Source organism: Talpa europaea (genome assembly GCF_964194135.1).
Source record: "Talpa europaea genome assembly, chromosome: 9".
Lineage (NCBI taxonomy): Eukaryota > Metazoa > Chordata > Mammalia > Eulipotyphla > Talpidae > Talpa > Talpa europaea.
In genome coordinates this window covers 40,798,318-40,812,416 of record NC_140076.1, presented here as the reverse complement: position 1 = coordinate 40,812,416, position 14,099 = coordinate 40,798,318, and the positions used below count along the sequence as shown (strand labels likewise).

General features: G+C 37.1%; 1 protein-coding gene across 6 annotated transcripts in view; it reads right to left on the bottom strand.

Moving 5' to 3' along the window:
- ODF2L (outer dense fiber of sperm tails 2 like) overlaps nucleotides 1-5,595 on the bottom strand; it is a gene marked incomplete at its 3' end in the record, with an annotated part of 33,342 nt that extends 27,747 nt beyond the window's left edge. For 5 of the 6 annotated variants that reach the window (XM_084241741.1, XM_084241742.1, XM_084241745.1 and 2 more), the window contains exons 1-4: nucleotides 5,382-5,595; nucleotides 2,778-2,910; nucleotides 2,033-2,158; nucleotides 88-147 (exon numbers count right to left, since the gene is read on the bottom strand). In XM_084241741.1, coding sequence (XP_084097867.1) covers nucleotides 88-147; nucleotides 2,033-2,158; nucleotides 2,778-2,910; nucleotides 5,382-5,494 — 432 coding nt within the window. In that variant the 5' untranslated portion in view covers nucleotides 5,495-5,595. The remainder of the gene's footprint in view (nucleotides 1-87; nucleotides 148-2,032; nucleotides 2,159-2,777; nucleotides 2,911-5,381) is intronic. The other variant, XM_084241744.1, reaches the window with a different exon arrangement.
- Nucleotides 5,596-14,099: the final 8,504 nt, after the last annotated feature.

Sequence of the window (14,099 nt, the reverse complement as noted above, 5' to 3'; positions counted from 1 at the left end):
TGAATAATATTGACTAATTTCACAAAAACCAAGCAGCACACAAACCAAAAAAAAAAAAAAATGTCAGAAAAAGTTTAAAAGACTTACAGCATTTTCACTTTCATTATCTGTTAGCTTCTCTAGCATGTTGGATAAACCATCCCCTGCCTGTGAAAAAAAGATGCTACAATTCAATGTTCATAGATTATATTTCTTTATATAATAAGCCAGAAAGAAAAAGAAAAATATTGGATGGTTTCACTTATAGGAGGAATATACAGCATCCAAATAAGGGATCAGGAAAAAGAAAGTAATTTTGATAAAGTAAAAATCAAAATCAACGGGCAACTATAAACCAGATATATTTTGCAGGGGAGGAGAAGGGAATAGGATCAAAATAGGGGTGGGAAGAGCACAAGGGACCATGGTGATGGTACATGGGTGAATGGGTGGTGGGAATTTCACGGAGATTATAACCAAGATGAAAATTAATACATTGTACAAAAAATGAAAAATGATGTGAAAAATATATAAAATAATAAATAAATAAAGACTTACAGCATTTTCACTTTCATTATCAGTTAGCTTCTCTAGCATGTTGAATAAACCACCCCCTAACTGTGAAGAAAAGATGTTACAATTCAATGTTCACAAATTATATTTCTCTATATAAAAGGGTAGCAATTATAACAAAAATCACTTATGTAATTAATATAGACAATTAACATGCACACCTCATATTTTTAAAAAATTGTCAGAATGATTTTTTTGACTGTGTCCCTAAATCATTTTGCTCACAATTATCTCAATTAATTAATTAACTGCTAAATAATAATTCACAGTATAAGTCAATGACATAAAAATCTGATTTACAAAAGAATTTCACAGTGTTGTTTATAAATAGATAAAAATTATAAAGGACCTAAATTCTAGCAACAAGACAAATTTTTAATTAGAACAAATCAGTAACAGAATTCTGTCTAGGCATTTTAAATGAGAACAAAGAATGCTTATTCATTTTGAGGGCCATACCTTTGCTTGAGAATGTGAAAAAGTTACTAATTACTTTCACTCCATAACACATATCTAATATAGAACATATAAACAATATATAATACAAATTGCACAATTTCAAAGGCTTCATTGACTTCCTGAGGCTCACTCATCTTTAGACTGTTAGGGAATACAATGGGAAGCCCGGCATATATATCTTCTCATTTCTCTCGGGGATATGCATATTGTAAATGAATGCACACAACAGTTTTATTCTTAACAGTCAAAAAGCAGAAGCAACTCAAATGTCCATCAACTGAAAAATGGATAAGTAAAAGTGGTATACCCGTACAACAAAATAATCCTCAGCAACGAAGAGAAATGAAGTACTAATACCTGCCGCAATGTAGACAAACCTTGAAAATAAACTAAATGAAAAAAGGCAGTTACGAACAATCGCTTAAGATTTCATTTATATGAAATGTCCCGAAAGGCAAATCAGAGACAGAAATTAGGTAATAGGCTAAGAAGTGTGGGTGGGGATGGCAGATGAATTTATAAAGGACTTGGGATTTCTTTATGTAGTGATGAAAATGATCTAAACTTGATTATGGATTTGGTCCCACAATTCTGTGAATATACTAAAAATCACTTAATTATATCTATTAAATGGGTGAATTACATGAGATGTAATTATAATTCAATTAAATGGTTACAAAAATATATGAAAGCAAAATGAAAATATGTGAAAGTACACAACAATTTAAATGTTAAGAGTATTTTACTACCATAGGGTGAATGAAGTACAAAAAGTAATGAAAGATTCTGAGATAAAAAATAAAAATATATTTTTTATAAAACATGTCATTTTCATGTAGAATTATTTATGAAATATAAAAAATAGGGGTTAGCTTAGTGATTGCTACTTCAAACAGTCAAGAAATATTTCAAATATATCAATATTTTAACTTCTAAAATAATTAATATCTAAAACTACATTTGAGACTATACCCTTCAAATGTGAAATATTACTATCAAATTAGGGTTTAGTGTTCCTTACTTGTTGGTAGTCTGTCTTTCTAAGAAGATGTTCCAAAGCTTGTTTTACACGTGTGAAAGTGTCTAGTTCTTTTGTCAATATTTCCTTCTGTTTAGAAATCTTCCAATTGGATACAAAAAGATTAGCCTGACAGAATATAAGAACCACATACACAGTTAAGACATAGCATTAAAATATTGTAAAATATGTATTATTAAAGAATACTTTTGCTAGTAACAAAATCATTCTGCATATAGTGACAAATATTGGCAAGTTTATTCATAGTAAATATGATATTACACAGTAGAATAAATTAAAATGAAATCAAAATAACAGGTTAAATCTTAAATTACTTCAGGCATTTAATAAAATTAGAATATAATTTTTTTTTTGCCCCTAACTCAAATGTTAGCAGAACTGATATTTTAGAATACAGTGTTCTAGTCATTAACACTATAGAAAATATAGTAGCATATCTTTTAATCTCTCAGAATATTTTCATTTCGGCTGACTCTAGTTCAACTCCAGGTAAGTCAAGTACCAAATTATAGAGTTTCTTGTTTCAGCTCTTATCAGGTACATGCCGAGTCTAGCTTTTAGCGAAAGAATTGCAATTAATGACATAGGAATAAAGAATACTGATAAGCCTACATATTTCGGTATCAAATACCAACACGTGAGCCGAACTACTTTAAGATATGAGATCTCCTTAACGCATTCTGGTATTATGCCAACTTTGTATTTTGTTCACAGGTCAAATACTCACATTTTCAAAATTAATTTCTTCAATGGTTTCCTTAAAAAGTGGTAAAAGTAATTCTACAGAACAGGTTGCCAACTCAGCTTCCTTAAATGTTGCTTCCAATTCATTTTTTTCATTTAGGATGTCCTGTTTTAGACTAATTACATATACACAAATAAAATTTAAGTTAAATCTGTCACACACACTAGTCATACTTTTTATGCAAATACAGCATAGCCTGACTAAATGAGTTGCAAAGATCGTTCTGCATAAATGTAACAGTATATTATCACTGAAAACGTGTAATTTTTTTATACTTCTGTAACAGAATGTATACTTCTGTGTTTTTTCAATATTGTACATGAGAAGGCAATTTTTAAGATGTTAAAATATATAAAACACCAAGACCATGACTAGCAATGCTTTGCCGTGCTACTATTTATTCAGTATCCCTTTTCTGGTATGTGTCCTTTTTTCTTCGCTTACTTCTTCCTTAACTCCAAATCAAAAAGATTTGGATATTATCCCCAAACCCTTTCTTGAAATTTATTGTTCTTCATAAGAAAATTCCTCCAGAAGGATGAATAATCTAAATAAATGGGACACACACACACTTTCCCAGATACCTAACATTCCTTCAGATTTGGCTTTAGAATAAATTATTGTCATTCAAAACAATATTGTTTTTGGCTTTGCTAATTACATTTTACCTATACACTACATGTAACACCTTAAGATATATTTTTTGGTTCCATTTTTATATCCTGAAGTCTAGATGCTTTGTACTACCTTGTCATTGAAAGAGAATCCTGACCTGTGTTACTTGCACACACTTAACACTTACATTGTGGGTGTCCAATACTTTGAAGAACATCCCAGAGATAGGTTATGGCCCCATTTTAATTCCTTGGGACAAAAGGTCATAAAGAGGTGTTGAGGGAGTGGGTGAGTAGGAATGCTTAGCAACATTCCAGAAAATTATAATACAGGCTTGCTATATGTTGTAATTAAGAGTTCAGCACCAATAACTTTTGTTTCATTTAAAGATGCTGCTAATGGGCCTCCCCGGTGGCGCAGCGGTTGAGCGCTGGGTTGCGAAGCTGCCCGCGGCCTCTGCGGCGCCGGTTCGATCCCCGGCTGCTCCCCGGCCACCAGAGGAGGGTCCCACATGGCGTGCAGACCTCTCCTGCCGCCCGCTGCTCCCCTCAGCAGTGTACTTCGGTCCTTCTGCCTGCTCTGCTCCCCGCTCTGGCTCTGGTGAATTCTCTCACCCTCCCGCGCTTCTGACTGTACCCAGTGCATGTATAAACAAAACAAACAAACCAGCAAACAAATAAATAAAGCATGCCTCTATAAAAAAAAAAAAAATTAAAGATGCTGCTAAGAAATATCTCTTCACCAATACTTTTAATAGCAAGGACAAATTGGAATCATAATAGGACCTGGACTTTGAGTATAAAGAATATTTGAGAATTCCTTAACTGATTTATTTTACTTGCAATTTATTTTTATATAAGCACAGGGTTGTTTGGATTAAAAATCTATATATAATTAAGTCTGAAGGCACTTTTCAATATAAATAAAAGTCCCACTGATAAGAAAGCACTGTGTGCTTCTTTAAGTGGCAGCTCTTTTTCTTTCTTTCTTCCTTTCTTTTTTTTTTAAAGATTTATTCATCCATGCACACAAGAGCTGGGGTACAGACCAGAGATGTGTGTGTGTGGGTGGAGGGTGAGAGGATTCACCAGAGACAGAGTGGGGAACAGAACAGGCAGACTGACTAAAATACACTACTGAGGGGAGCAGCGGGCAAGACACGAGAGGTCTGCTGCGCCATGTGGGTTTCTCCCTGGCCAGCTAGGGATCAAATTCATGCTATAGAGGCTGCGGATTGCTTCATAGTGGGGTGCTTAACCCCTTATGCCACCAGGGAGGCCGTCTTTTCTTTTTATGGAACATAATATTCTAGCTCATTAACAAGTGATGGCATCGTAGATGCTACGTTGAAAAAGTAGACTGTGTCCTTCTATACCAGTGGCTTAAATGATAGGTCTAAGAAGATGCCCCTAAGAAGATGGACTTATGAATGATACCTGTTCTAGGGCAGAAAGCCAGGAATAATTATATATTACCAAATACATTTTCATTTGTAACAGTTAAGTTGGAAGCCAAAACCATTGACAGTGACAATAAAGATATTTTTAAATTGTCACTGTGGGGGGCAAAGGTTCATATAAATAACAAGTATATGCCCCATACTAAAGAAGAAAATATGACAAGTATTTGTTATAGAGCAAAATACCAAGTGAATTAAAAACTTAACAATCTGCATTTCCAATATCCTATAGCATTTACTATGTTCATTTACCTAGTTGAAAAGCTTTATATTTTACAAATTCTCTCTAGGTTAGGTTTTCATTTTTAGTTGTTTTCATCAAGATCCCAAAAAACTAGCCAATTTGTGCTGAATGAGTACATTTGTAATCAAATTAAACAAGTATAAGAATTACTAGATAAAGAATACTTCTTAAAAGAATGTTGTATTTGATTAAGATAATTTACAATATGGACAAAACAGGAAGCCCTGAAATCAGAAAATGAGATATCCCATGGTAATGTTGAGAATACCAGCCGAGATGACTTTCACTGGTATGCCCTGGGTTATTTTCTTTCTCTGGGTTATTTTCAAAATGATAAAATAGTTCTTCTGAATGACTTCCATTGTTTGAAGGCTTCTCCATTAAGTTCGGTAAATAGATTTACAGGTGGCTTCCACAACTCCACAAAAGCTGAAAGTTAGGAAATATTTTAGTTATTATACTTCATTTAAGTAGGGATTCTTTTTTTCTGTCATTACCTTACCATACAGCATAAAGATCCTAAAGAGTAATATTTCTCAGACAAAACTGAAATTATAACTGTACTCATTCTAGGTAGTATCAAATTGTATCACATCGCTATTCAACAATTGACAATCTCCATACAGTTACCCAAAAAGGCCTACAATTTTCTACAATATATAATCACTAAAATGCAGAAATTTTATTCATGTATTTTTTAAAGTATCATACTATTATCTTAATTCAAACTAGAAAATAGATATAAAAAACCAGAGGTTAACTATGGTTCCTATTAATACCTAAAATAGAAATTAAACATATACTTGGCAGCAATAGCTACAAAGATATGATTTTTTTGGAAAACAGACTTTACACTGAGATTAAAAAAAAATTAGCTAAATTCCCAGTCAATCTTGGCTATTGTTTGGTGATAATGAATAAAGAGATGGCAACATAGCAATATTTGGGGCTCTCTGCAGTATAGAAATTTAAAAATACACAGATACACAAAATTAAATGAAGACCCAAATGAAAGGTAACAAGAACATGCTCTGGGGAAGTCACCGCAAACATGAGAACTCTCATCTACTCATTTGTTTAAATATTTGTCTCTCTGTATAGAGAATATTAAAAAAGTTTTATTTTAATTTGAATCCTCATCCCCAATAAGCCATGTAAAAGCTAAGAAATAATTAAAGGCTTAAAGAAAAGTCAAGGCTTAGAGTAGTTAATGAATATGATGAATACAATTGGTTGCTTTTTAATTACTCACTGCTTGATTCATCTTTTTGGAGATCATTAAAATGACTTGGAATAAAAGTTTAAAACTCAATGTAATAAGATAGACATCATCAATTTGTAGAAAATATTTTATAAGATTCGGTTTGGTTTCAGTATTTTAAATGAGTTCTTTATTTACTTGGCTCTCTGGACTACTGGCAGATATACATATTTATAATTTTTCTAAAAATTTTATTACAAGACAAATCCCACACCATTCTTTTCTGTGTCATCATCTATAATACTCAACTGTCGTAAAGTATAAACAAATAAAATTAACCCATTGTAAAAACAGGAATTTTAGAATGACTTATGGACCAACATTCTAAAATGTTATCTTCATTACAGATTCCTCAAAATATGAAGCAGAGACCTACATAAATCTCAGATGTTCCCACAGAAATGATCAACAATGACATTCTTACAATCCACAAGTATTTTCTAGAATAAAGGTTACTCAGAGGTTCCAATATTTTTTGTTGTGACAAAACTAAAGACATGTGTGGAAGAACAACATAATCATTGTCTTTAGCATAAAAAAATTTCTACCTTTACAAAAATGTTATATTTTAGTGGGCTGAATGAATTCTTGCATATAGAAACAGGGGAGCCACAAGAAAATTTTTCAATTATGTAGAATAAACTGCCAGTTGACAAACATATTACACTTCTATTTGATTTGTTAGTGGTGAAACAAGATGCATATTCTGCACACAAGTGCTAAAGATTAGCAATTTTAAAATATTTTAAATATTTAAAGAATTAAATTTCCTACAAATGAGTTTACTAGTTCCCTAACAAAAAGGCATGTTCTTAAAGATTTCTCCAAGACCAGGCATATGTTTATGCTAATCCAGCCACAATCACTAAACTGTTCTGTTTGGCCAATAACAAATATTTGAGGGGTGGCTGTTCAGGGACCACACTGGCCATAGTCACAGAAGAGGAAGATCACACACAGTCTCTGACCTTCCTTAGTACCTGGGTTGATCTAAGTAAACTAAACAGCTGCAGATAAATATGACTTAAAACTACTCTCCCTGGTCTGAAAAGTATATGGATTTTGCAAGTTTTAATTTTGATTTCTTAAACATTAATTCTTGGGAAACTAGTTCCCATTGGCTTCAAACAAAAATACACAGTATCTACTGAAAAAATTGATAGGAAATATTCAGCAGGGAACAAAGAGTATATACAGGAATGCTATTTGTTTCTCTCACTAATCCAGTCACTAGTGAAAAGTTTACTAAAAAAGTAATTATATTGTCTTTCAAAATGTATAGGAAATTTGGAAATAGGCAAAAGGAGTGAAAATAAGCAGAGGTGGAAGATAGATTCTATGAGGAAAAGCTATATTAGAAAAAGCATTATAGAAAGGCTAAAGATAAATAATTAGCTGGTGCCCCTCTCCAGTGAATAAAGACAATAGGAAATTTTAAAATGTTGCAGATTGGATAAAATTGGGGGTGGAACAGGAGGGAGGGATGACATCAACTGTGGCTAAATTGTAAATATAGGATACATACTTCAAGGTCCAAGTTCTTCCCAAATAGTCTGTTCCTTAACATCAAGAACCCAAACATCTAATAGTATTTTCAGAATCATACCATTTAAAAATTCAATTGCCCCACAAATGCTCCTATTTTAATTTTATTTTAAACTTGCTACTAAATCTGTGGGGACAAATATCGCATGGATCACCCTGGCCTCAACAAATAGCTAACATAGTGGGGGCACAGGTTAGGTTCTGATATATATATATATATATAATTAGAGTGACCAAATTATTGTTCAACCAGGACAATTGCCCAGGATAAAACCAGAATATTGCTCAATCCCAAATATAGTCAGCCTCCTTCACCAGATAAACAAAAGGCATTTTCGTTTCATTCAACATGACAACTGTTGCAGTCTACTGACAGAAAATTTATTTTTTTATAAACATGATTTCACAAAAATCATAAGATTGTTACTACCATTCAAAAGCTATAGATGAGGAAACCAAGTATTAGAAAGGTTAAGTAGCTTTCCCAAGTTTGTTACGAAGTAGTGAAATTCAGTAATGAATCAAAAGCCATCAGATACTAAAGTGTCCATAAAGAACCCACACAATAGAAAGTAACATACAAACTTGCTCAATTCATTCAGGTGTTAATATGACTCATAAATTGGATTTATATTAAAAGGTGAAAACTATTCTGTACAAAGAAGTGAAGGATGAATAAGACTGAGCTCCTTGAAGGCACAGACAAGAAGTTCAAATAGCAAGCACACCACTAAAATCCAGTGTGCTAAAAGTGGTAATGGGACAAATGGGGTACTAGGAAAGAGAGTAAGAGGCTAATGTCAATTGTCAGGAACCTGGGAGACCTCCTAGGGGAGGTGAGATTACAGAGAGGTGACAACCTCAGTGGAGTTACAAAACAAATTTGAGCCTGGAACAGGAAATTTGAGTACAGGAACAGGAAAAGTCACTCAAGATCGCACCAGCAAGAGCAAGGAATGGTGAAGGAATATAACTTGCAAGGTCAAGTGCAAAAATGAGACTAAAAGCACTGAGAATGCTCACTGTATGTGAACTCAATAGCTTCCTTTTTTCCCTCGAGGTTGACAGACTATTAAATAATTTTAAGCGGGGAATGATAGCTCAGAAGTGCACTTTAAAAACATTAATCTGATAGAAGTTTGAAGAATGAACGAGGCATGTGGAGAGAAGAGCAATGAAACTAGTTATTAGGGTCTTAGAGAGATGAAACTACAACATTCTTTTCTTTTGAAGAAATCAAACAAAAGTTGCTCCCACCGGTTAAAAAAATACATGAAAAACATTGAAAGAATCAGAATTAAAATGAGAGAAGAGATCAGTACTGAAAGAATGGATCAAAAAAAACCCATCTCATTTACCTCTGATCCTCTGAATCAGACTGCTCCCTATCTAAGGTTCCAGATTATCACTTATCGCTTTAATTACCAATATTAACTTCTAGTACTTTGAAGAAAAGTTTTTAAAAGTATCCTTTCTTCTTAAGCAGAATGCAGGTAGATTGACCATAATATAACCATTCCTTGATGACACAGAAGCAGCATATAAAAATGAAAGGATAGGGCCTCCCCAGTGGCACAGCGGTTGAGTGCTGGGTTGTGAAGCTGCCTGCAGCTTCTGCAGCGCCGGTTCGATCCCCGGCTGCCGAGCGAGGGTCCCACATGGCGCGCAGACCTCTCCTGCTGCCCGCTGCTCCCCTCAGCAGTGTGCCTCAGTCCTTCTGCCTGTTCTGCTCCCTGCTCTGGCTCTGGTGAATTCTCTCACCCTCCCGTGCTTCTGACTGTGCCCAGTGCTTGTATAAATAAATAAATAAATCTTTAAAAAAAAAGAAAAAAAAGAAAGGATACTGGGCCAGACACAGCAGTTTTTCAGTCTTCTTAACTCACCCAAGGTGGACAATTCATAGCCACAATAGAGTGCCATGGTCTCTTCTTTAAAAAAAAAAAAATGCGACTACCCTATGCCAGACAAAACTGTGGTGAGGTTTGAACAGAATGAAACACAAGAATTTACAGAAGTTTTTAGCTGTCATATTTTAATTTAGGGTTCTTTTGGCTAACTCTGTTGGGCTGCTTTCCTATCAGGCTTTCTCTTTAAAACGTTTCATCTCTTAGAAAAAAATCATCTTCAGTCAATTACCATGCCTTAAATTACTTCAAGACATTATGCGGTGGGCGCTTAAAAGTCAGCTAGTTTATAGTTGCTTGTTGATTTTGACTTTATTATAATTAGTCTTTTTCCTGGTCCCTTATTTTTTTTTTAAGATTTATTTATTTATAAATACAAGAGCTGGGGTACAGGCTAGAGATGCGGGAGGTGAGAGGATTCACCAGAGACAGAGTGGGTAACAAAACAGGCAGACTGACTGAAATACACTGCTGAGTGGAACAGCTGGTGAGCCAGGAGAGGTCTGCCTCGCCATGTGGGTAGCTCCCTGGCCGGCCGGAGATGGAACTCGTGCTGCAGAGGCTGAGGATTGCTTCATAATTCGGTGCTTAACCCCTTGTGCCACCAGGGAGGCCCCCTTTATTTAGGTTTTCTAAATTCCTGCTATGAGTGAAACCAGAGACACACTGTGGGAGGGGGAGGGGGAGGGAGGGGGGATCAGAGTCAAAATGGGGGTGGGTGGGAATTGTATGGGGAATACAACCAAGATGGAAATGTATACATGGTGCAAAAATGAAGAATGATGTAAAAACTATACAAAATAAATTTTTTTAAAAAAATATGTCAGCTAAAGGACTAAGAGCATCAACACAATGTTTCTGGGATTAAACAAAAAACAAAAAAAAAATGCGGCCATGCCTGAGGTCACCCAGTTAGGATCTGGTTCGGAGCAACCCTGCTGGGATAAGACCAGCCCTGCTATCCCGAGGACCACACCCTTCCTAAAAGTAAGAGTCTCGGTCCCTTTTTCCCAGCCCGAGCAGCCCGGGGAAGTGGAAGAACAGGTAGCAAGGCGCCGAGGTCTAGCTCTGGGGTACCTGATCGCCTCTCGCCTCCTGGGAACCCCCCAGACCCCCAGTTACACCGGCGAGAACCGCCCATCCCCAGCCCAAGCATCCCCGACAGAGCGCGCCCTTCCCCAAAAGGCGCGCCGCCGGCGCAGCCGCGAGCACGTCACCGCGACGTCAGCGCGACTCCGCCGGGTTCAGAAAGGGGTACAGGGAGTAGCCAAGCCCGACGTTCATCCGGCATTATTGGAAACCCCGGCAAGCATACCTCTACTCTCCAGCCCCGGGTCGGCTAGGAGGAGCGGGACGCAGGGGGCAGTGCCGTGGGCAAAGGCTAGGATGGGACGCGGGGTAGAAAGCGGCGAATTCCTAGAACCAATTGCGACGGGAGCGCGCCCGTCTCCGCGCCAGCGGTACGGAAGCGCGGTTAGTAACCGGCCAGGGGCTTCTCTGGCAACAGGCGCCCCGCCCCTTCCGCCCCTCCGAGCCGGCGCAGCCAATTGGCCGGGCTCGGGAAAGAGAGCGCCGGCGCCTGCTGCTATTGGCCGGCTGGGGGGGCGGGGTTTTAGAAAGACGCTTTGTCTCTGTAGCTTCCCTAGCTGAGCCTGTTTTTTTTCTTTTTTTTTTTTTAAACAAAAGGGGCAGCACTTGTGTGCAGTTACCAAAAGCCTTAATTGAGGAGTTCAACCGTCAGGAGAATGAGGCCCATAGGTTTCGAATTTTCTGACACTTGGCGTGGTGGTGCCCTACTTTTGCTTTGTAAAAGGGAGCTCCCAATGGAAAGAAACTCGTTTTAAATCTATAGTATTTTTGTTTAGCTGAGATCCTTCCTCGGCCCTCTGTTTTCTCCTGTTAAGTGGAGGAGCCCCACCGTGATCTGCTCTGCGCCTTTCAGGTCTCAAATTTTTTGTATCTGTGCTACAGCCAGGTGGTATTGAGTATAATCTCCTGAAAAAGCCAGGCAAACATTTACTTGGGGGAGAAAAGAGTTAGCCAGCATTCACTATTTCAACTTAGTATTTGTGTTAAGAATCGTACGCCGTCATATTAAGTTCGCAAATAAAGCAAGTATTGACTGAGCAGTTTAACCGACATACTTTGTCCTTGGTTTTACTAAAGAATCTTTTTTTTATCCACTCTATGATTGTCCAGCCAAAGTTCGTAAGAGTTAAAAGTTCATTCAGAATGAATACAACTGCCATGTATGCAAAAAACTAAAACCTCTGGGGACTGAGAATTTAAGTACCTTCTCGCTAGGTGATGCTGTAAGAGGTCTCTGGCGAGTCTACTAACTTTTCCAGTTTGGTTTCGTCATTTAAAAAAAAAAAAAAGAGGGCCTCCCCGGTGGCGCAGCGGTTGAGTGCTGGGTTGCGAAGCTGCCCGCACCCTCTGCAGCGCCGGTTCGATCGCAGACCTCTCCTGCGGCCCGCTGCTCCCCTCAGCAGTGTACTTCGATCCTTCTGCCTGCTCTGCTCTCCGCTCTGGCTCTGGTGAATTCTCTCATCCTCATGCGCTTCTGACTGTACCCAGTGCTTGTATAAATAAATAAATCTTAAAACAAAAAAATAAGAGGGAGGGGACAGCTGGAATTGGGGCAAGGAACACAACTCTCAGAGGCATTCCAGCACTAATTTGGTTTCCTAGCTAACTTTGTTCAATTGTCATACCTAGAGGAAATAATTGTCCACAAAAGTGAGGCTCCTCTTCTGAAAAACACTTATTTTAATTAAATTGCATTGGTATTAGATGTAAACAACCTTTGTAAGACATTCAAGAGGAAGTGTTCATAAAATCTTAAATTCTTAAAAGTGGTTAATAAGATTCTCAAGTTTGACTATTTGAGCTGAATTGTCCAATAAAGTAAGTATGCATCCCTCATTTACTAAGTCTAATATGTTCCTACAATCTGGTTCAATAGTGAATTTATGCATAAAAAGATCGCTTGTGCCATTATTATTTAAATGAGAAAAAATTATTCATTCCAACCTATTTCAAAAAGTCCAAATATTGAACACATGACCTGTGAAACAATTCACCAAGGATTTCTACATAATGTGAAGCAGGGGAAACCAGTTTTTCTGACTTTTTTCACACGACAATATTTTTAATCCCCCCAACACCCGCCATCCTTTATATCCCCTTGAATATCTCCCACATTACACTTTTTACTTGTGCTTTGGAACACAGTGAGCTCTAATTTCACAGATCTCAATCAGGGGCTTTGACCTTTTTTTGGACACAGTGGGTATGGCCGGGAACTACTGGCATCTAGTTGGTGGAGGCCAGAGATGTTACTAAACATCCTAGAATGTATCGGGTAGTCCCCAAATAATAAAATTATTTAGCACAAATATCAACAGTACTGATGTGAAGAAACTCTGGTCCAATATGGAGAATACAAATATCACTAGCCACCTATGGCTACTGAATACTTAAAATTTTATTGATCTGATCTGAGATATAAGTGCAAAATATAAACTCATTTTGCATATGAAAAAGGAATGTAAAATATCTTAATTTTTATATTGATTTCATGTTAGAATGATAATATTTTGGGTGTATTGAGTTAAATAAGTTGTAGAATTAAAATTTAGTTTGAACTATTCCTGTTTGCTGTTTTTAATGCGGCTATAGAAAATTTAAAATTGTTTATGTGGCTCACATATTTCTAAGGGATAGTGCTGGCCTAGAGATATAAAGTGATAACAGCTCTTCACATGGTAAATTCATCAGCTGAAATTATTTCAGAATTTTCAAAGAAAAGACCAGCCTTTTTTTTTTTTAAATTTTTTTTTCTTTTATAGAGGCATGTTTTTATTTATTTGTTTGTTCGTTTGTTTCGTTTATACATGCACTGGGTACAGTCAGAAGCGCGGGAGGGCGAGAGAATTCACCAGAGCCAGAGCGGGGAGCAGAGCAGGCAGAAGGACCGAAGTACACTGCTGAGGGGAGCAGCGGGCAGCAGGAGAGGTCTGCGCACCATGTGGGACCCTCCTATGGTGGCCAGGGAGCAGCCGGGAATCCAACCGGCGCCGCAGAGGCTGCGGGCAGCTTCGCAACCCAGCGCTCAACCGCTGCGCCACCGGGGAGGCCCGAAAAGACCAGCCTTTTAAGACTGGGAAAGAGTTCTTCAGAAAGCAAAAAGCTCTATCAAAACGATCGAGTTATCCAAGTTCACCCAAACAGGTGCATTAAAATTCTCAAGATCTGACTCCTGTAAATGCCTTAA